Below are 24,710 nucleotides of genomic sequence, written 5' to 3' on the forward strand. Positions count from 1 at the left end.
TAATTCAGGCTCTAACTGGGTGCCTTCAGTTTGAGTGCTTATCTTTGGTTCTGGAACATTCTCAATTAATATGTCTTTAAAATATTGCCTCTTCTCCTTTTTCTCCTTAGGAGAACTTATACTAGACAGACAGTTTGGAACCTCTGCATCCAATGTCCTTCTTTCTGTACTCCTTTTAGCCTTCATTTTTTTTTTTAATCCCTTTCTCTCTTGTTGCTATGTTTTAGAAGGATTCCTAGGCCTGAATTTCAGTTCACTAATGCATTCTTTAGTTTTGTCTACTCTGCTGTTCGGCCCATGTAATGAGTTTCTCTTAATTTTAGAAACTTGTATTTTCATGTCCGTCAATTCTAGTTGCGTGTTCCCTGAACTCCTTGGTCCTGTTCTCGTTGCTCTGCTAATACCAAAGTTATTGTGACATCTCGTTCTTAGTGCACTATTGGCTCTGTTACCTCGGTTTCCTCAGTTTTTAACTTTGTTTCGTAGTGTTGGCGTTCCTCAAATGTTTGATGTGCTCGATGGTACATTTATATTCGGGCTTGTGTATTTTATTGTGCATTGTCTTTGAGTGGTCACCTAGCAAGATGGGACACAGATCTCTACTGACCTGTCTTCTGCAGTTTTCAGTATAAGAAGAGGACGGATGGGATATATTGACATTCTGCCAAGCAAATACCTTGACACTTTATTTTCTGGGCATAGAAGTCTCCCATTCTTCCTTGGTATTACCAGTCACCCAGAGCATTGGCCTGTCTTTTCACTCTAAGCTGTCTCTCTCATCACTCCTATCTGAGAGAACTGACTCTGCTTCCTGCCTTGTGAAGATGGATCGTGGGCTGGAGGTGACCCCCTTACTGTAACCACTGTTGTTTGCTATTAGAACCTCTTATGCTCCTAGCTTTAAACACAGCTCAGAGCTTGCTTTGTGTTGCTCACACCTTCTGTGGAGTTGTCTTTCTGACATGCATTTGCTTGTGAAGTTTCTTACTTTAAACTGATTTTGTGTACTCATCTCTGGATTCCTTCTATTCTCTACTACTGAGAGTTTTGCTTGTTTTTGGGTGCTGATATGTATTCACGTAAATCAACAACTTCTCTATTCTAGGGTTTTGCAAGAAGGTAAGCTATAGTGTCACTGCCGTCTTGCAATCAGAAATTAGTGTTTTCATTTTGTTATGTTATCATTCCGAAAAATATGCCTTAGAGATCAGTGCATTTTGACAGTGATTTTTTTTTTATGACTCTCCAAGTTTCATTTTGGTAAATTATGTAGAACTTCTTTATTCCCTAGATGACTAAATATATACATAAAACTTTGCCTTAGAAAGTTCTGGCTAAAAGTGTAGAATTTGTATTTTTCAGTATATTTGGGTATGTGCAGCATATACTATTTGTTCACTACTTTAACAACAAGGCAGTTTTTTAAACACTTTGGTGGCAGTAGGTTAATTAATTAAAGGTCAACTAATTAAAGCTTCATCAGGCAGTTTGTCACTAGAGTGATTTATAATTTAATGCTGAATATATACACTAGTAATGTGAGACAGTGAATAGAAGCAAGGGCTAAGGTTAATTGTGGGAAGTGTAAGAGGCCTCACCAATTTTAAGTTCTCAATTGTAGAGGTACTATGTAAAATTTGTCTTCATTGGTTTTCCATTGCTGTGTAACAAGTTACCATAAACATGGTAACGTGGTTTAAAGCAACACAAATTTATTGCTCACAGTTTTGTGGGTCAAGAATCGGGCACGTTTTAACTGGGTCCTCTGTTCATGAAGCTGAAATCTCATAAAGCTGAAATTCAGGTGTCCTCATCCAGAGGCTCAACTAGGGCAAGATCTTCTTTATGTGCCCTCAGCATGTTGGTAGGATTCACTGCCTTGCTGCTGTAGGACTGAGCTCTCCATGATGTAGCTTTTGGCCGGGGACCACTCTCAATTCTGAGAGACCACTCTTAGGTCTTTGCCATGTGGCCCCCTTCATATCAGCAATAAAGAACTTCCCGTGCATCAAACCCCTCTCAGGTTTCGGACTCCCGACTGCTACTGCTACAACAAGCAAGAGAAAACTCTGCTTTTAAAGTGTTCATGAAGTGATTTGGTCAGGCCAACTGGATAATCTCTCTTTTTTAATGTCACTCATCCCATTTAACAAAACCTAATTATGGGGGTAAAATCCACCATATATACAGTCATGGGGATTATGTAGGATTTGTAAACCTGGTGGAGTTGGGAGAGATAGCAAGAAACCTTGGGGGTCTTCATAAGATTCTGCCTACCACACTCCCTTTTCCCTGTAATTCCAGAGACTACATCTGGGTAGGTGAGGCTCAGTGAATGAACTACTTTTCAGTGTTGTCTGTAGCAGCATGTTTTATAGTAGAATATATCCAGGTCTCCAAACAAGAACTTTTTTAAAAAAATTGATTTTATTAAGATATAATGTAATGCAATAAAATTCATCAATGTTGAGTGTGTATCGCGATGAGTATTGACAAATGTATGTAGTCATTTAACCACTACCGCCATTATAGTCTACAGCACTATTCCATCATTTCATAAAAGTTTCTTCATCTCACCACAAGAAGAAAACATTTGTAACTATATGAGACGATGGGTATTAACTAACCTACTGTGTTATTAATTTCTCAGTATATACCTCAAATCATTATATTGTACACTTTAAATTAATGCAATGTTATATGGCAAAATTGGGGAATGTCTTCAATCCCTTTACAATCAGTCTATCACCAGCTATAGGCGACCACTGATCTGCTTCCTGTGAGAAAGTTTTGTCTTTTCTAGAATTTCATATAAAATTACCAATCATACAGTATATAGGTTTTTGTTTTTTTTTTTTAGTCTGATGTGTATCTAGTAGTCTTTATTTTTTATTCTTGAGTCATATTCCACTGTATGGATGTACCACAATTTGTTTATTTCTCAGTGGATGGACATTTGTATAGTTTACAAAAGAGATGCCTTTAAACTCATCTGAGCAACATGAAAATTAAATTCACTCACTTATATGAATACCTGTGTATTCAGGACTAGCCTCTCCTCCCTGGGGAGCCCTTCTTAGTGAGTAGATATATCCCTCCTTATTATGTATAACTTAGCTAATGACTCAAGCTTTGCACTCAAGCTTCTGAACACTGTCAGGGAAAATTAAAGCTTTGACAATTAATGTCAGATCAGTTATAGTCTCTGATTCTGCCAAGCTTTCAGTCCTACTCAGCAATCTTTTTGTATTTTCATGATGAACAGCTCCCATTGCCCACAGTTGGAATTTCTGCAATGATTTTGTCCTTCATCCCTCTCTATGAAGATAATCCTTACTTTATAAAGAAAATTAAGCTTAAGAATCTCACATTTCCTCAGATTTTCTGCCTTCATACCTATCAATTTATCCATCATAATACCCAATCTTTTTTGTTTTCTCCCATCTCAGAGGATATAACTTCCTCTGTTCAAAAGTAGCCTTTCTCATTCTATTCAATTTGATAATTATAATACATAATTGTTAGTATTTATCATTTATTGGGTGCTTACTATGTGTCGGTCATAGTTCTAAGTCCTTACCTATATTAACTCAATTCTCACACCAGTGCTTTCAGGTACATTCTGTTACATTCCCATCTTACATTTTACTGAGGCATAGAGAAATTAAAGTCACTAGCTCAAGTTTTACAGCTACTAAATGATAAGTATTTACATTCCTGTAGTCTTACTTTAGAGCCCACATTTTCATTTCCCTATATTCTTTGCCATACTGTTTGTTTACTTAAGGGCCTTCCATTATTTCCTCTCTTTTCTGAACTTTCCTTCTTTTCTGGTACCCTCTGGTAGCCTATAAACATGTTCATGTTTCTCACGTTCCTCTACAGTCACCATCCTATCTCCTTTCTGTTCATCAAACCAGACATCTCAAACGAATGAAGCACTTGCTGTCTCTAGTTGTTTACCTGCTCTTCAGTTTTCCATTCGTGTACACAGTTTATCATCACATAATCATATTTATGATTTTTGAGTATTTTAAATCTTTAGCTTACTCAACCTTCCTTTGGCATTTAGTCTCATGAGATACTTCAAATTTCTTACTTGCCTTCCTTGATAACATATTCTTCTTGTTTATCCTTTACTTCTCTGATTAGTATTTCTTAGTATCTTCTCTTATAGGATTCTTGTCTTCTCAATCTTTACATGCTGATGTCCTTTGGGGTTCTGTTCTTGATTATTTTCTCTCTCTAAATAATATCCTGAGGGTGATTTCACATATTACCCTATCAGGGACCAATGTCTTCAAATCTATTTCAGTTACTCATACTACTCTCCTAACTTGTATCTAGCAGCCCTGTAGACACATTTTTCCCAGATGTTGCATTGGCTCCTCATTTTTGTAAAAATTTATTTTTAAATTGTACAGTAAGATTAACTTTATTTTTGTTTTCCAGTTCTGTGCATTTTTACACATATAAATCCACGTAACCACTGCCACAATCAGGATACAAAACAATTCCATCATCTCCAAAACTCTCTTACATTCTCTCTCAGTATCATCACACTCTCCCTCAACCCCTAACTCCCTGGCAACCGCTGACCTATTCTCCATTGCTATAGTTTTCTCTTTTCAAGTACGTCTTATATTGTATGTATGTGTACATATACATAATGACATGTAACCTTTTGCAGTTGGCTTCTTTCATTCACCTTAACGGTATTCAGTCGGAGTTGTTTGCATGTATCAGTAGTTTTTTTGTTGGTGAGTAGTAATCCATTACTTCAAGTCACAGAGACTGAGTCTGTCAAAGTCCTAAGAAGAATATATCAACAAATACAGAAAACAAAACAATGGCCTACAGACTGGAAATGTTCAATATACATCCCAATTTTTGAGAAAGAAGATGTCAAGGAGTGTAGTAGCTAAAGGATTGTTGCTCTATTTCCGATGCAAATAAAGTGATGCTCAAAATGACGCAACAAAGGCTTCTCCTACCTTAAATGGAGCGAGAAATACCGGGTAGTCAGGCTGGACTTGGAAAAGGAAGAGGCACTTGAGGTCTAATTGCAGATGCTCATTGCATAGTGGAGTGCTCCAAAGAATTTCAGGTTAGTCTATGTTTTATAGAGTATAGTAAAGCCCTTGACTGGGATACTGAAAAGCTGGCAGTTGCTCTGAAAGGAGTGGACGTCCCTCAGCACTTGATGGCCCTAATGTCTAACCTGTATTGTGGGCAGGAAACCAACATCAGGACAGAATATGATTTCCTATGGGCAAAGGTGATACGCAGGGGTGCATTTTATCTCCCTATTTGTTTAACCTGTATGCAGAACTGATGTGATAAACTGGGCTAGATTCAGAGGAAGGAAGAATGAAAACTGGTGGAAGAAATATCCACAACGTAAGATCTGCAGGTGACACTATCTTCCTGGAAGAAAGCAGTAGTGATTTCAAACAACCTCTGATGAAAGTGAAAGAAGAAAGTGCCAAAGCAGGACTGCATTTCAACATCAAGAAGACAAAAGTCATGACTACAGAAGAAATACACAGCACAAGTTTCACATAGACAGTGGAAATATCAAAAAGGTTAAATATTTTGCTTCAGTCGTTAATTCAAATGGAGACTGCAGCCAACAAATCAAGAAGATGCTGAGATGCAGAAGGGCAGCAATGGAAGAATTAGGGAAGATCATCAAAAGCAAAGATGATCTTTTGAGACCAAGCCTAAGGTCATCTACACCGTCGTGTTCCTACTTAAACTACATATGGATGTGATAGACAGTGAGGGAGGCTGAGAGGAAAAAAATTGATTAATTCGACTTACCGTGTTAGGGGCAAACTCTTCAGATTCCCTGGACCACTAGAAAAATGAACAATGTGGGTCCAAGAACAGATTAAACCTGAAACAAAGCTGAAGCTGTCCTATATGGAGCACATCATGAGAAGGCAGGGTTCTTTGGAAAAGACAGTAATGCTGGGGAAAATAGAAGGCAACAGGGAAAGAAAAAAAATCAAATATGAGATGAATTGCCTCCACAAAAGAGATCAAAGGCATGAGTCCGCAGTAGCTGTGTAGGGGGCTGTAGAGGACAGGACATTGTGGACATCACTCATTCATAGGGTCTCCCGGAGTCAGAGCCAACTCAGTGACTTGTAACACTCATAGTATTTATTCCATTGAATGTGGATGTGCTACAATTTGTTTATTCCTTCATCCATTGAGGGACTTTGGATTGTTTCTAGTTTTTGATAATTATGAGTAGTGCTGCTTTGATGATTCGTTAACAAGTTTTTGTATGAGTGTTTTATTTTTCTAGGGTCAATAACCAGGAGAGGGTTTGCTGGATTGTATGATAAGTGTAGATTTCACTGATTAAAAAAATATATCAAACCACTTTTCAAAGTACTTACGATTCTTATCAGCAGTATATGAGAGTTCCAATTGCTCCACAGTTTCATCAGCATTTGGTATTGTCGGTATTTTTTATTTTAGCCATCTAATCCATGTATAGAGAGGTATCTCATTGTGGTTTAATTTACATTTCTCTAAATATTAATGATGTTGATGTTTCATGTACTTAATTGTCATCTTATAACGTCTTAAAAGAAGTGTGTTTCAGTACTTTGTTCATTTTAATCGTGTTTATTGTTTAACTTTGAGAGTTCTTTATATTCTGGATACAAGTCTTTTATTGGATAAGTGATTTGCCAATATATATTTTTAAGTTTTTAGCTTAGATTATCATTCTTTTAATGTTTTTTTGGAGAGAAGAAGGTGTTAACTTCAATGAAGTCTAATTTGACAGGTTTTTTTTTTCCTTTATGGATTATGCTTTTGATGTCATGTCTCAGAATTCTTTGCCTATCCAACAGTCACTAAGATTTTCTCCTATTTTTTTCTTTAAAAGTTTTTATATTTTTACTTTTTACCTTTAAATCTATGATCCATGAAAAAAAAAGTTTTATTAGGGTAAAGTATACATAATGTAAAATGTACTGTCTTAACGTTTAAAATATCTGAATTAAGTAGTAGTACATTTTCAGTATTATCTTCTTTTTGCTTGATTTTTGTTTATTTTGCTCTTTTCTAAATATTTTAAGGTCGAAGCTTAGACAGTTCAGTTGAGACCTTTCTTCTTTTCTAATATTGGTATTGCATTCTATAAGTTTCCCTCTAAGCTCTGCTTTTTAGTTGCATCCCATATATTTTGCTGTGTTGTGTTTTCATTTTCATTCAGTTCAAAATGTATTCTTGTTTCCTTTGAAATATCTGCTTTGACCCATAGATTACTTAGATGTTGTGTTGTTCAATTTTCAAGTGTTTCGACATTTTCCTATTATTTTCTGTTACTGTTTTCTAGTTTTATTTTAGTATGGTCAACGAACATACTTTGTAGAATTCCATTCAGTCCTTTTACATTTGTTAGGTTTTTTACTTTGATCGAAGGTATGATCTATCTTCACGAATGTTCCACATGCATTTGAAAAGAATGTGTATTTGGCTCTTGTTCGATGGAGTACTACATAGATTTCAGTTACATGCAGTTAGTTGATTGTGTTTTTCAGTATTTTTTGATCCTTGCTGAAATTCTGTCTACATTCTATTTGATACTGAAGTAGGAGTGTCAAAGTTAGCAAATACAGTGGTGAATTTGTCTGTTTCTCCTTTCAGTTGTCAGTTTTTCCTTTTTTTCTTTTTTAAACAGCATACATTTAGGATTTGGGGTGATTTTGGTGAATTGACCTTTCTTATCAAAATGTAGTCTCTTTTTATTTCTTATATTTTCTTTTATAGTGTAACAAATGCCCACAATTTACTGGCTTTTAACAACATACATTTATTTCATAGTTTCTCTGGGTTAGAAGTATGGGCATAGCTTAGCTACCATGTTTCCCTGAAAATAAGACCTAGCCGGACCATCAGCTCTAATGCGTCTTTTGGAGCAAAAATTAATATAAGACCCAGTCTTATTTTAATATAACACCGGGTCTTATGTAATATAATATAAGACCGGGTATAATATAATATAATGTAATACAATACCGGGTCTTATATAAGACCGGGTATAATATAATATAATAATAATATAATATAATATAATATAATATAATATAATATAATATAATATAATATAATATAATGCTGGGTTTTATATAAGACTGGGTCTTATATTCATTTTTGCTCCAAAAGATGCATTAGAGCTGATGGTCTGGCTAAGTCTTATTTTTGGAGAAACACCGTATAAGTCCTCTGCTTAGGGGTCTTAACTTGGCTGCAGTCAAGGTCAGTTGAACTACATTCTTATCTGGAGGCCCAATTGGGGAAGGATTTACTTACAAACTCATTCAGATTGGTAGGACATTTCATTTCCTTGGGGCTCAGTGAATGAGGGCACCAACTACTTACTGGCTGTTGGCTGGAGGTCTCCCTCCATTTCTAGAGACCACCTGAAGTTCCTTGCTATGTGGACTTCACTAACATGTCGTCTTGCTTCACTGAGCAAAGATAGTCTGGAGGGAATGTGCTAGCAGGACAGAATGTTATAGAATGTCACGTTTACAGGAGTGACATCCTGTTACCTTTGCCATATTCTGTTAGTTAATGGCAAGTAACACACAGGTCCTCCTCACATGCCAGAGGAGGGGATTACACAAGGGTGTAAATATTAGGAGGCGAGGATTGTGGAGGCCACCTTAGAGTCTCAGTGTCACATTCTTGTTAACTTTTTTGTTGTTGTTCTGAAGTCCACTTTCTTTGATATTATATAACCATTACAGCTTTCTTTTGATTAGTGTTTGTATGGTATGTCATTCCATCCTTTTACTTTTAATCTACCTGTAATGATTGATTGAGTTTTTTATAGTGAATCTATGTTGGTTTGTGTGGATTTTTTCAATCCTTTCTAATAATTCCTATCTTTTAGTGTGTTTAATTGAATTACATTATGTTATTACATTAAGTGTAATTATTGACATGTTTAGATTTAGGTATAATGGTTTATTATTTGTTTTCTACTTGTTCCCTCTGTTTCTGTTTCTTTCCCTTTTCTTGCTGACATTAGCTTATTTGAACACTTTTTATTATTCAGTTTCATTTAATCTGTTGTGATTTTGGCTATATCTTTCTTTCATATCTTTTTAGTGGTTACTAAAGGGATTAAAAAATATACTTTACTTTTCGTAATAAACGATATTTTACTACTTCAATTGGAATGCAACAATCTTTCCACTATATAGATCCCTTTACTCTCTTTCTTTTGTATCCTTTATGTTATATATTGTCTTGCATATTACATTTACATAGAATTTAAATCCCTATTAGGCAATGTTATAATTTTTGCTTATAACTTCAAACATATTTAAGAACTTCAGAGGACAGGAAAACTTTGTTACATTTACCATTTTTCTTGTTCTTCCTTCATTCCTAATGTTCCAAGTTTTCTTTTTATAGTACTTTCCTCTGTCTAAAGAATTTCTGTTATTTTAGATCAGATCTGCTGGCTGTAAATCCTCTTAGTTTTATTTCGTTTTTATTTCTAAACAATATTTTTGCTGAATGTAGTAGTAGTATGGGTTTTCAGTTAACATCTTTTATCATTTAAAAAAATCGACTGCTTTCTGTCTTTCATAGTTTTTGATGATAAAACTATTCACATTATTTTTCTCTTATAAGTAATGTGTTATTTTTCTCTGGATGCTTCCAAGATTTTTTCTTTGTCTTTAGTTTTCAGCAGTGTGATTAAGTTGTCTCTGGGCATGGATTTTTCAGATTTATTCTGTTGGTGGTTTGTTAAGTTTCTTGAATCTGTAGGTTTCTGCCTTATGCCTTTTTTTTTTTTTTTAAAGAAGTTAGTTTATTCAAGAAGAAAAGCACCAGCTGAGAAGCCTGAGGACAGAGTCTACAAAGAGCAGACAACTGCCTTCTGCCATTTTTGAGCCATTATTTCTTCAAATAGTTTTTCAGCACTGTACTCTTTCTCCTCTGGTTATCTGATGACATGAATGTTGGACCTTTTGTTCTTATTCCACAGGTTCATGACGCTCTGTTCATTTTTTTTTTTTTATAATTTCTTTTCTCTCTGTTATCCATATTGGATATTTTCTGTTGTTCTGTTTTCTGGTTCATTGCCCTTTCCCCATTCATCCTCATTCCACTTTATTTGGTCCCTCTAGTGTTTTACTTTGGTAATTGTATTTTGTATTTCTTGCGTGCACTGCTCATTGTGGTCTGTCTTGTATCTGGGTAGAAGTCAGAGACTTTAGCGTGCAGAATAGGATTATATCTACACATACACAGGTTACAGATGGGCCCAGGATGTTACATCAACTGTTGGGGTCCTTCAAGTCTGCCATAAAATTGATGCTTTCTGTTCTCTGGAGCTCTACTTTTCATTCCTCTAGGTATAAGCCTCAGATATCTAGGATTTCACCACTTCTGGAGCCAAGATGAGGGAGTGGGGAGAGAGAGAGAGCAAAGGAGAGAGGGAGGGGCAACTGGTTTTGGCTCTGCTTTCTTGGAGCTTCAGTGTCCCAGGAAACAAAGCTTCCTCTCCCTGAGTTTTAGTTCCTGTAAGCTCCTGTTGGTGTATCAGCTGTCTCCATAGCAGTGAGCTTTTCTGGGAGCTGAGGCACAAGAGAAAGTTAAAAAAAGGGAGATTTCCTTCTTTCTTTCACAGTTTTCCCTAAGAGTTCCCTCCCCATACCTTAAACCAGAACTAGAAGTTTTCTCTTATCTCTTCGTCATTACTAAAGCACTCAGTTTTAGAACTTCTGCCAAGCTAGGTTTAGGCCAAAAGATACCATAGTTTTAAAAATGGTACACTCACCACATGTTTGCTAGTATTTTGAGTTCTTTAATTTTCTCTGTGCTATTTATTTTCAGAGTCCTCAAAATTCTGTAGATTTTATGGTTGCATTCAGTGGGAAGGGAAGGATGGCATGTCCTTATTCCATCTTACCCAAACCATCTTACCTGGTACTTCATTCTTAATATTTCCAAAACTAAATGCATGTCATTGTCTTCAAACCCACTGCACTTCCTGTATTACCTATATTACTGTAGAAAATCACCATCAACGATGGCTTGACTTTGAGGTTTCTGGTTTGAGTTACTGGGCATTCAAGCCGTCTTTTAATATCTTCTCTTTGTCACTGTCACACCCAAGTCATATCCAGTCAGTGACCAAATCCCCATGTTTTCTACTTTCTGTCTCTATCTATCTGTCCTCTTTCTGTCTCTATCTTTCTGTCCTCTATCTATCTCCTTTGTATTTTTATTTTTTCTGCCTTAGTTAAGATCTTTATCTCTTGCTAGTCTTTTCATCTCTTTACTTCTAATCTTGGATTATTTTAATACATCTTTTACTTGAGCTGCCAGTGTGATCTTTCTAAAGTAAAATTGAACACATTGCTCATCTATTTAATTATTTGGTGGTTCTTTATTGCTTGAAGGTTAAATTAAAACCTCTTTAGCTTAGCATAAAGCTTCCTTCCATCCTTTGGTTTTCTTGCTATTCTTGATTTTCCTCTCTGTTACCTTCTTTATTCCTGAAAGATCAGCAATACCAGACTATTTGCAGTTCCCTGAAAGTGCCATTTTCTAGTTTTTACCTGAATCCTGTCTCATCTTCTCGGAGAGATAGTTCATGGTACCTTTCTGTTGCCTTGTTAGCTTGGGAACTGCTGCAGAGGATGTGGGAGAGATTCAAGGGGGAAGAGGAAACATGTTTTTAGTACCACTGAATTGGTTTCCTGCTATAGAAGGGATGATGATTACCTATAGAATTAGAATAACTACTATTAATATGTACAACATGTTATATAGTTTACCAAAAACCTTCTGACTTTTTTGGCTTTCATTCATCTTCACAACAACTTCATAGACTACATGTTCTATTATCACCATAAGGAAACAGTTGATTCTATGCAATAAGTATGTATTGCACATCTCTGTTGTGCAAGGCTTATTAGGTGCTAAGGACAGTGCAGGAAGTCATGACCCCTCCCAAGAGTTTTTCAGATCAAATTAATTAATTGCAGAGGCTTAGGGAGGAGAGGGTGAGAAGAGTATGGAAGACAGCACATAGAGTACATCAGAGTCTACTTTGAAAACATAATCTGTGGGGACAGTTACTCAGAGTGATGTGCCTGAGTCATTCAGCCCTCTGTCATGACACCTCCTTAGCCCAGCATTGTTGATACTGGAAAAAAGACCACTTAGAAAGACCACTTGGAAAAAAGTAAATCCAGCTAAAATAGAGATCCACATTTTGTAGTAAAGAGTGAAAAAAACGTTTGATTGGGTTTTTACCTTGAAAAATGCAATTTAAAAATTACTTTGTCTTATATTTATCAGAATTTTGGTTATATTTGCAAGTCTGTTAATTCTGAAGGTGATTAATTTGGGGAGGATTATAATTTTCCTGATATGATTATATAATGAATACTATATTTTATCAAATTCAAGGTATGACTGTAAGGCATGTTGTTATTTTACACATGACTAAAACAAAAAAAAAAATGTTGCCAATTTAGCTTGATACAATGCTTTTTAATTTTTTATTTTATATTTGTTGAAATAACTTTTAGATTTATTTTTTATTATATCATTCTTGTGCATCCATAAAAAGGAAAATATGTATGAAATAAATTGGTACAGGTATTCATTCCTAAATCTACTTCATATTCATAATTTGACCTTCCAGTCATTTCTTTTTTAAATTAGGGTCATTGACGTTCATGTTTTCTCAAATAATATTATACTGCATGCCACCAAGTGCATTGAGATTTAAACATTTCTTAAAAGAGTACTCCAGCTTCGTCTCTGGGATTTTTGTCTCAAAGAGTTAACACCAGTCTGCAAGTTTTAATTCTAACACTTTCTTGCTGTTATTAGAAGGAATCAGTAAGTGGAAGCTTTTCAACAGCTGACATGGCTTATATTTCCTCTTGAAAAAGTGCATAAGTAATTTTTTTAAATTGAAATTTTGACGGGTTGTGGTTCTCCAGTTATGATACCAAGAAAGAAAAAGCTAACAAAATTTACACATTACTCAGGCACTAACATCTATTGTAACTGCTGCCTGGCCAACAGTTTATAAGATTATAACTGATTATAAGATGCCATTATTTATGAGATGCACTCATTTCAGAGATGTTAAAAGCTGGAAAATATTCATATTGATAGAAGATGGTATATCCGTCAATTCTTCGTTTTTAGTGTTTACATTTATAACTATATTACTGTAGAAAAGCCATTTTTGCAAAACTAGTTCAGACTTTGGCAGTTTTCCAAGGATCTTTAATTAATTTTTTAGTACCCAGAATATTTTGAAAGACCAAAATCATAATTCTTTGTAGTTTTCTTTTATTCACTTATCTAATTCTATTGTATTTGTAGATGATTTTGCCTGTGATCTGAGCAATTTTCCAATATCACTGTGATCATCTTCATGAAATGCGTCATCTTTGGCAAGATTTGCAATTTCTTTTGTCAGTCAGTGTATATTAAATGTGCTTTATACTGGCAAATACTTACAACATCCAACAAGCAGGGAGAGATTGGCCGGCAGAGACCCGGATGTGATGAATGTGAATAGAAACTGGTGTTAAGTAGCGATAGAGTAACATGTGGGGACTAATTTTATAGTGGTCATTAATGCAAACTTTGGGCTGTGGCACCTTTTGCTTCTCAATTCAACATTGTAACTGCTGAGATCTTTATATAATATATAAACTGTACTTGCAGCACAATGTAATGATGAATATTTACGCGTATAATAACCCTGATTCTTCAAAAAATATATATCAACGTCAATGATTTAAGGCAGCACATTGTGTTTTCTCATTGGTAAATATTAATATTCATGATTTGTTTGTAAAGTTTGAAAATGTATTTACATTGCGGTTTAAATATAACCACTCACAAAATAATCTATTTTGCTGATGAAGAGAAGCAATCTTAAAGAGATTGTGACGTTTTAAGATGTATGTCTTAAAACTAATACGTGTTTTCTTATACTTTAAAAAATCACATTATAAACAAACCTAAATTAAGCTCTGAATCTTAAAGATTAATCTTCTGAAATTGAAAAACTGTTGTAGTTAAATTATTTCATCAATCCATTTTATTAACTGCTTTGGGAAATCCTAATGAATCATAACATTGTTTCTATGGCAAACAAAATCTCAGTCCATGACCTGTGAATAAGTATTTGGAACTTAAATAATTTTTATGTTGAATTGTAATTTAAACAAACCATGTAATTCAAAATAATGTCGTATACTTGTGTAGGAATTCAAAATTTTCTGTTTGGGTAACTGAAATTTTTAAAAAAAAGTTAGGGAAACTTAAACAAGAAAAACTTCAAGCCACGTGATTTGTTTTTGTCTGAACAGTATTAATAAAAATTAACTAAAGTTACTGAGAATCTAAACCTGACAATAATTCTCTTGTTATTCCAAAGTTGCAGGTATGAAACTAGCTCAGTCATTAGCACTTTACCAAAGATCACACTGAGTGCAGAGGCAGGATACAAGCCACGCCTAGTGTGTCTGACATTTGAGATTCTGCTTTCAACTATAAAATACTATGCTATTTCTTCCTTTTTAAGTCCTCTATTTGCTTTAATTTAGGTAAAACTTGTAGACATGATAATTATGTAGAGAAAGAATCGGCAAGCCTTTTCTGTAGAAGGGCAAATAGTGACTATTTTCATCTTTGCAGCCCATATGGTGTTCTAACATAACTAACTACTCAACTCTGCCATGGTAGAGAAAGCCTACACAAGTGGGTGTGGCTGTTTTAATAAAACTTTATTTACAAAATCAGGCAGCAGACTAGATTTGACCTGAAGATTATATTTACTGACTTTGATTGTATAGTTTCCTAATAGTAAATTAGTTCTTCAAAACTAAATTTTTTATTTAGAAAAGATTTGTTTTCAATTCTTTAAAAATTCCCTTAATATCCATTTAAAACAGGGGTGTCAAAACTGTGGCCCACGGGCCACCTGCGGTCCCCAATCCATTGTTAATTGGCCCACAGCAAATTCCAAAAATATATTTAGTTTCCTTAAATAAACCAGGTGAGGCAGTACGTCCTTCACCTCGACTGAGTGGCCCGGCTCTTTGTGTATTTTACCGCATATGGCCCTTGGTGAAAAACGTTGAAAAAAGTTTGGACACCCCTGATTTAAAATATAATGTTTGGTACATAGGAAGAACATACATAATATATGTATAAATTACGAAGCAAAATAATATACCCAGGAGATAGAACACTTAACAATAAGTTCAGTCTAGAAACTTCTAGAAAAAGACAGCAGAAAATTTCAGGACCTAGAACTAGACAGAGTTCTTAGATTTGACACCAAAATCACGACCCATAAAAGGAAAACTTGATAGACTGGACTTTATCAGAATTAAAAGCTTTTGCTCTGCAAAAGACCTTGTTAAGAGGATGAAAATACAAATTACAGATTGGGAGAAAATATTTGTAAACCCTGTATTCAGCAAAGGACTTGTATCTAGAATATATAAAAAACCACCAAAACTCAAAACCACAAAGAATTCAGTTAGAAAATGAGCAAAAGACATGCTAAACATTTTGTTAAAAATGAGAATATACAGATGGCAAATAAACACATGAAAAGATATTCAACACCATGAGTCATTTGGAAAAATGCAAATTTATACCATAATAATTTATCACTACACACCTATCAGAATGGCTAAAAAAAAAAAAAAAACAGTCATAAAACCAAATGCTGATGAGGATATGGAGACCTGGATCACCTATACATTGCTGTTAGAAATATAAAATGATACAGCTATTCTCCAAAATAGTTTGCAGTCTCTTTTAAAACTAAAAATGCATTTACCATGCTAACAGCAGGTAATTCCACTCTTGGGGCATGTGTCCTACAGAAAAGAAAATTCATATTCTCTTAGAAATTTGTATGTGAATGTTCGTAGCAACTTTTAATAGTGAAAAGCTTGAAACCCAGATGTACCAAAGTGGATGAATGAGCAAATTATGCTACATCATACCATGGTATAATATTCAGCAGTAAAATGGAATGAACCGTTGATTCATGCATCCATTTCCTTGGCTTGGATGGACTGCAAGGACATAATACTGAGTAAAAACATACTGTATGATTCCATATATATAAAATTTGTGAAATACAGAGATGGACAGCAGATTAATAGCTGCCAGGTGTTAGGGATGGGAGTAGTGAATATGGCTACGAAGTGTGATAGTAAGTGGTGTCGTTAAGTATCTTCATTATGGTGGTGGTTGCATAAAGCTACACGTGTGATAAATTTCATTGATACAGATACACAAACGTGTGCATGCATGCATCACTGGTGAGATCAATCTTTACGGTTTGTACCAGTGCCAGTTTTCTGGGTTTGATAGTGTACTGTAGTTACATAAGATGATAAAGTTGGGAGAGACTGGATAAAAGGTGCACAGAACTCCCCGTACATTACTTTTCACCCTTCTGTTAATCTCTAATATTTCAAACTAAAATGTTAAAAAGATTACTTCAAAGTAACTCAGGTTTTTTTTTTTTACTTGTATTTCTCAAATACCATGAAGGGAAGATATAATCTATAGCAATACTCAGTTTGCCACCTACCCTCCTGTAACTCTGTAGATATTCCCACACACCTTTTCAGAGTTCACCTCACATCTTTGCCAGGCTCTGCCTATTTCTTGTTTTCCCTCACCTCCACCACTCTCTGACCTATATCCCAAAAGCTCAAGTAACTGATAAGCTAATGCCAAGATCTCCTTGAAGAGGGTGAAAACAAAGTGGGCAGAAGCCTTTTGTCAGGCTGCCCAAAGTGGGCAGAGGAGAAAGGCAGAGCATGCTCATACAGTACTTTTTGTTCTGGCACACCCATGTAGTAGGTGGCATTATTATGCCCAGACTTCACAGCAAGTTTAAGTAATTTTACTGAAGAGTAACAGTGGTTAGGTATCATCGAAAAATACGTGAACTGAAAGACTGGTATACTACCCTTCTGATGAGTGCTACTGCGGGAGGTGTATATATAAAATGGCGTGGTAGGTCACACTTAACTCACTAGAGGAGACAGAGGCGAGGTTTTCCAGGCGTGAGATATTTGATTTGCATTTTGGAAGATGAGTAGAGTTAACCATTTTAAGATGAGTTAAGGTCATGATATAGTCCACAAACCACAAATAGTTGTCATGGCTAGAATGTAGACTTTATGAACGAACAGTGTCAGAAGTGAGACCCGAGATGCCTTATCTGCCATTCAACAGAATGTGGACTATATCCTGAAGATAGTTGGAACCATCGAAGGATTTATGTAGGGCTAGATGTGAAGGAGAATGTTGAAAAGGTTATTCTGACTGCATTGTAGAGAATAGACTGGGGGGATGTGAGACCAGAGCTAACATTGATAGGTTAGGAAGCTCTTTTGGAAATCCAGAAGTTGAAAGAGAGCCTGAGCCAAGGCAGAAACTAAAGGGATAAATTATGGAGTTATCAGGAGGTAGAATTAGTAATTTGGCAGGTAAGAGAGAAAGACAAAGATAACTCCCAGTTTGCTGACCTGGGCCACCGATTGTGATCAATAACTGAGGTAGGAATAAGATCATGTAGTGAAAAGAATGATGAAGTCAGGTTTACAAATGGGGGAGGCTTTGCTACGTAAGTGTGGAGTTGCCCAGATGTCAGTTGCATAAACAGAGAAGTTCAAGCAAAAAAGGACTGCAAGGTTGGATTAGACTTGGAAATTGGCAACATATGTTAAAGCCTGGGAATGAGAAGAGAAGAAGGACTGGAGAATGAATCTCTAGAAAATATTGACATTAGCAATGAGCAAGGGAAGAGAAAGCCTGTGAAAAATAGTGAAATTGGAAGGTCCCAGGACAGAGTGCTGTTTTAAATACTGAAAGAGAAGAGAGGTTTTGTTTTGTTTGTTTGTTAATGTGTGAATTATAATTCACTGTTTAGTGGAATATTATGAATATTATGTAGTCAGTTAAGAATAACGTTTTTAAGATATTGGATGTGGAAAGAGGCAGACTATTAATGTTAATATTAAGTGAAAAAATGAGAATATAATAAAATTCCAATTTTGTAAAAATGTATATATATTCATACATACATGCATAGAAGGAAATTTGGAAGGTGACATTCTTAAATTTTGTTTCTCAGATAGTAGAATTATGAGTGACATATATTTTCATTTTATAAATTTTCTACATTGACTATATATGTATGATTTTTAAGAGAGAAAAAATTACTTATGTAAATTAAGTGAATAAATTTCCAGTGCAAATTTATTAATTACAAAATTTGCTCAAAAGGGTCCATTTGAATTGTGAATTAAAGGTCATTGGTAACCTTAGAAAATTTTGAGAGTCATAGTGGGATCAGAAATCAGATTGTAATGGGTTAAAAAAAAATAAATGAAAACAGAAAAGTGGAGTTGATGAACATAAAAAGAATGCTTTTAACAAGTTGATAAAAAGACATTAGATAGGGAGGTGGGACTGAGGATGTTTTTTAATTGGGAGGAACATGAAACATAGTTGTGTGCTGAGGAAGAAAAAATGGAGAATTTGACAATTTGATACTTTTAGTGAAGGATATTAGTAATTTCTAAGATAATTATCATCTTTATGATAAAGTATGTTAAAAAATCAATATGTTTGAGATTGGGTATGATCGTTTGTAGTATAGTAACAGAATGTGCCCAAGTGAAAAGAGTTTAAGTTCCAATATTTTATATTTTGTTTGTGTATTTTTTGTATGTAAACATATGTCGAAATGATTGGCCTTTTGTAGAAGAAAATTCTTATTTGGGGCTTAGCTAGCCTCCAAAGCAGTTTTGAAAACCTGTTTACTTATATGGCTAATGAAAGCATAGGTGGTCTGTTTTGACTAATTACATTTGAGGTTTAATGACTTCCTTCTGTTGTCACTGAATCTGTTGGTTAAATTGATGCAAGAAAATGCCAGGGTTTGTTACTAGTTTATCAGCTAGAAATGATCAGTATTAGCCAAAAGAAATAAAGTGGCACCTGGAGATTCCTACGTAAGATGCTGATGTAGCCTTAGTCATTCTTTAAACTTAGTACATTAAATGATGAACAGGGAATCCTGCAAAACCTGGCAGCTATGTATGGAGGCAGGCCCAGCTCTTCAAGAGGAGGGAAGCCAAGAAACAAAGAGGAAGAGGTATGCTTCCCGCATGTTCGCCACCTCCGTCACATAGCCATTTTTGAGTTTATTGCCTTCTTTTCTTGCATGGTTTAAATTCTTAACTATTATTTGAGGATTTTGTAGTTTTATAGGGACCTGTTAATGTATTTTGACTGACATACTGTGTCATAATTTTGCCCCATAACTGTTATTCAGTATTCTGAGTTCAATTTCTTTTCTTTTGAAAAAAATTAATTTGTAATTATAATGTATTTCTTTTCAGAAATAAGTTGATCTAAATTAAACACTTGAAAGCTAATATTAACCAGATTTCAAAACTTTTATTTCTTGTATTCAGATTAACACTTTTCTTTAATAATAAAAAAATTAAAAATAACAGTGAAAATGTTGGTAGTTTTTCTTTTAAATTAAAATGTTGTGTTTTTTCTCTTTGTAGGTTTATCTTGCAAGGCTGAGACAAATAAGATTGCAGAATTTTAATGAACGCCAACAGATTAGAGCCAAACTTCGTGGTGAAAAGGCAGGTTGAAAATAAATTTTTTTTTTAAAAAGTAACTGAATGACATTATAATAGATTAAGATTAAAAATACTGTGCCACTAACACAAAATGAAATCTGATGAAGACAATGGCAGTCAAAGAGCAGAAAAGTACACATAGGGATAAAGTAAACCTTACTTATATGATTTTAAATTGTCACGATCTTTTGTTCCAGAGGAATTCTAAGAGGAAATATAAATAGTAACCATGGACAAACAAAATGGTACATTTTCTATCATTCTCTTTTTATCTTTTTTCCCATTGTCCTTAAGAGTTGATAGGTGTGAAGAGTTCATATGCAGCTGTGAGAGAAAATTAATAATATTGAGCAATTTATCATTTTACATATTTAGATACTATTTCGATACTAGTTTATTCACATTCTTTTCCACAGAGCTCTACACTGAATTTGAGGTTCTATCCTAAGTGATGTGCTTATTTTGCAGAAGGAAACGGACAATTCCGAAGGACAAGAAGGAAGTGAGGAGACTGACACGAGGCGTAAAAAAGTTGAAACACTTAAGGTATAGACTAGAAATGGTTTCTTAGAGAAAATGGAAACTGGTGAGAGAGAATTGTGTTAAGTCTTTTATAGTTAAATCACTTCACTCTCTTTTCTGAATTTTTCTTTCTCCTTTATCCCTCACTGTTTGGTTTCTGAAATAATAGCACTTTTCTCTCTTTGTATCATATCTATGGAGAGCAGTTTGATGAAATCATGGCATAAATACATGATCTATCACATGGGTAACCTTAAAAAGAAAAAAAGATAACCTTAAAAATTAAAAATATAATTGTTCATTTCTGCAAAGATGAAAGAAGGTCGTGTATAATAATTATAGTTTAAAATTTTTACACTTGTACTTCCATTAAATGTACCTGCATTTATTTTCATTCAACAAACATTTATGGATCAACCACTGTGTGGTGAACCCTGGTTTAGGTGCTGGGGATATAAAGTGAGTTTACATTTTTATTCCGGACCACCACATGCATGTGTGCGCGCACACACTTCTTTTTTTGGCTACTAAGTAAATATCTTCATAGACCTGAAAAACAAAACAAAACTAAAAAAAAAACAACTTTATGCCCTTCTTTCTGGTAATTAATTTTGTTGATTGTTTTCATTTTCAGATCCAAGCAAGTGCACGTGCTGCTGTACTAAAAGAACAATTGGAACGAAAGAGAAAGGAAGCATATGAGAGAGAAAAGAAAGTATGGGAAGAACATGTAAGATTTAGCTCACATTCTCACTTCTGGCCATGTTAATATTCTTGTATGTCTTACTGGGTAGTATATCAGCATTATAATTTTGTCACTCTATTTTTTTCTGTTTTTCAATTCTCATTTGTTCTCCCTCTCCCTTTCTCTCCTCTGCTTTCCTCTGTATTGCTGTGTCTCGCTTTCATATTTAAGGATGAGCTATATGGGAGTTATTTGGGGGTTTAATTTGAGATGAGAACCTAATTTATTTTATATTATTTTTTATTATTGCCAAGTAGCTAATCAAAGTCCCAGCATCATTTAATGGCTACATCTTCTCTCCCCAACTGATGTATAGTGCTACCTTTAAGGTATATTAAATTCTGGACTATATCAAACTAAAAAGCTTCTGCGTAGCAAAAAAAAACCATCAACAAAACAAAGAGGCAACCAACCGAATGGGAGAAGATATTTGCAAACAATGCCTCCAATAAGGGACTGATATACAAAACATATAAGGAACTCACACAACTCAACAACAAAAAGACAAACAATCCAGTTAAAAAATTGGCAGAGAACATGAACAGAAACTTCTCCCAAGAAGAAAAACAGCCAACAGATATGTGAAAAAATGCTCAACTTCACTAGCTACATATTAGGGAAATGTAAATCAAAACCACAATGAGATACCACCTCACACCTGTTAAAATAGCTGTTATCAATAAGACAAGTAATAACAAGTGTTGAAGAGGCTGTGGAGAAAAAGGAACCCTCATACACTATTGGTAGGAATGTAAATTGGTGCAGCCACTATGAAAAACAGTGTAGAGGTTCTTCCAAAAATTAGGAATAGAATTACCATATGACCCAGCAATCCCTCTCCTAGGTATCTACCCCCAAAAATCTGAAAACATTTATCCATAAAGATATACTCGTACATCATAACAATTCCTACAGCTTATTTATTGTTTATTTTATGCCAGGCACATTATAACCACTGCACAAGCATCGCTTTGTTTAATCTTTATAGCCTTACAAAGCAGATACAGAAAGGGTAAAGCAATTGGATGAGGTCACATTTCCAGTAAGTGCGGAGCAGGGCTTTGAACCCGGGTCTGCCCAGTGTTGAAGTCTTTATTCTTGTGCACTGCACCTTAATTTCCCCTGCTTTCTTTAAATTGTGCCTTTTAGTACCATTTTATTCTTACTGCATTGGCCAGAACTTCTAGGACAGTGTTAAATAATAATACAGATAATATTTTGTTCCTGTCTTTAATAGAAGTACTCCATTCATTTCTCTGTATGGTAAAATAGTAAGGAATATAGTTTTATCTCTAGATTATACAGTGTTTATCGGAAATATGTTTTGGAGTTTTATAAACTGTCTTTAGTGTATCTGTTCACGTGATTTCTTTTTTTAAATTCAAGCATTGATGTAATATATAGGGAGATTCTCTTCATACAAGATTCCTAATGAAAAAGAAACATTTAGGTATGCATGAATGGGTGAAAGAGAACTCCAGAATTCAGGCAACATATCTGTGGAAATCTGTCCCATGGTTAAGTCAGAGACTATATTTTAAATATGATGAGTTCCTCCTTTATTGCATTTTCCTCTTTGTTGTGTATTTCATTTCTTTGTCCCTTTCTTTGGACGTGCCATACAGGCCTCTAAGGCTTCTGGTGGACACACTCCCTGTCTCTGGTTAGCTCCGAATGTTCTTATCTTAGTGCTGCCATCCCATCTTACCCATTTAAATAGACACATCAAGAGCTCCATCATGCTCCTTGTTCCAAGTGTCACTGGACATTAACTGGACATTCGTTTTTGAGATCTCTGCAAGATCTGTTTATGTGGCATCAAAAGACCATGAAAGAGAATTAGGATTCCACTTACGCTGATAGCCTCTATTTCAAAGCTGCCCGTCTATGGTCTTCATAATATGAAGTTAACTTTCCCTACGCTTTAGGAGCAGAAGATTCACGGGTGCTGGAGGAGGTGGAGGGACAGGAGTGGGGAGCACCTGTAGAAGCCCTGTTAGGTTTTATATTTCAATGAGTGCGTTTTACAGATGATGTCCAACAAGGATTCCGTTCCGAGCAGGTGCTTTACATTTTTATTATTTAATACTTGTATGACTGGACACCTGTACACTTGCATAGTAGCATAGTTCTGTTTCCTTAGATGACTGCTTGGAATCAAGCCCTCTCTGTTACCAGAGGCTGCACTAGACCTCATCATACCCACCCAGCATACTTTCAGGAGCATTCATATACTTACAGTAGTGTAAGAAAAGCTCCCTTAAAAGTCTTTGCTCTCTGAGCTATGTAAAACCAGTGTAAAACTTTTTTCTTTGTGTATATTTTCTCCCTTCTAATGGTAGATTTGTCTTAGATAGTTCTAAAGTGCACACAAATGACAGGATTTCTGACTGTATTATTGATAGATTATACTACTTGCTAGTTTGGTACGACTTTATATTTCCTCACAATCTTTCAGAAATATTTTTATGATGGCAGCACTGAACTGCGGTAGTGAGCCTGGTTCTTGAGGTCCAGCCGGCAAGCAACCCATTTTCACTTGGGGGAATTATTTATTGTGTGCACTTTTGTTAAAACTGTCAAACAAGGTGTTTTAGCTTCTTCTAGCTGATGGTAGGCAGGTCACCTAAGTAGACCAATTGCAATCTCTCCCAGGGCTTAAAGCTGGAACAGAGTATCACAGGATTTGGAGTTTATTTAATGCAGTAAGAGGACCTCATGAAAACCATGAATTAGTTTTTGCGACCTAGATCCGTAAAGCTACCCGGATTTTTTGGAGGGCTTCCTTTTGTTTTGTGATCCTGCTTACTGCTTTTTTCCCCTCTCCCCCTTCCCTCCCTCTCCTCCCTTCCTTCAGAGTTAGTTTCTATTGCTTTCAACCAAAGGGCTTTAACTGATTTGCTATGTAAAGTGCTTAGCATGGTACCTAATGAATAGTAACACAAATAAAGAAATTCATCAGGAATTATGTGGCTCGTGATATTTCAGAATTATGCATAGAGAAGTGTTCAGTAAATATTTGTATAGTGAGGGAAAAAGTGAGGCTAGAAACTCATAGTAAAAGAGATCAGATTTGTGGTTACCAGAGGTGGGACTTGTGGGGAAAAGGAATTGAAAGAAGGTAAGGTGGTCAGTAGGTACAAACTCCAAGTTTTAAGGTATATAAGTACTGAAGATGTAATGTCCAGCATGATGACTATAGCTAACACTGCTGAAAGGTATGTCTGAAAGGTGTTAAGAGTAGATCCTGAGTTCTCCTTACAAGGAGACACATTATTTTCTTTCTTCTTCCATTTCTTTTTACTGTATCTCTATGAGATGATGGATATTAACTAAACTTATTGTGGTAATCATTTCATAGTATGTGTAAGTCAAGCCTTTAAGCTGTACACCTGGAACACATGCAGTGATCGATGGCAATTATATCTCAGTAAAACGGGGGAAATGAGTCTAGGAATCTGCATACCTGGTTTTTTAATTTCGGCTCTGCAAGTTAATTAGCCTGTTTGGGGAACTGTCTGAATGCTTGCAGGCCTTTATTTCCTCGTCTCCTAAATGAAAGGCTTGATCTGTAATGTTGCTCTGTCTAAATTACCTAGAAAAATAGTCTTTATGATGTAAGTACTTAAGTCCAGGTTAATTTACAGAAAATGGATTAAAGTTATTTTACCTAGTAATTATTTCACCAGAAAGTCTAGCATAATCTAGATGTAATA

General features: G+C 35.1%; 1 protein-coding gene across 5 annotated transcripts in view; it reads left to right on the forward strand.

The window, feature by feature from the left end:
• The window catches only part of NEK1 (NIMA related kinase 1), a 129,377-nt gene that overhangs the window by 56,411 nt on the left and 48,256 nt on the right, over positions 1-24,710 (forward strand). For 4 of the 5 annotated variants that reach the window (XM_033135052.1, XM_033135047.1, XM_033135049.1 and 1 more), the window contains 4 exons: positions 19,142-19,225; positions 19,647-19,730; positions 20,196-20,273; positions 20,884-20,979. In XM_033135052.1, the coding sequence (XP_032990943.1) occupies positions 19,142-19,225; positions 19,647-19,730; positions 20,196-20,273; positions 20,884-20,979 (342 nt within the window). The remainder of the gene's footprint in view (positions 1-19,141; positions 19,226-19,646; positions 19,731-20,195; positions 20,274-20,883; positions 20,980-24,710) is intronic. The other variant, XM_033135050.1, reaches the window with a different exon arrangement.

This window comes from Rhinolophus ferrumequinum, chromosome 18, assembly GCF_004115265.2.
Source record: "Rhinolophus ferrumequinum isolate MPI-CBG mRhiFer1 chromosome 18, mRhiFer1_v1.p, whole genome shotgun sequence".
Lineage (NCBI taxonomy): Eukaryota > Metazoa > Chordata > Mammalia > Chiroptera > Rhinolophidae > Rhinolophus > Rhinolophus ferrumequinum.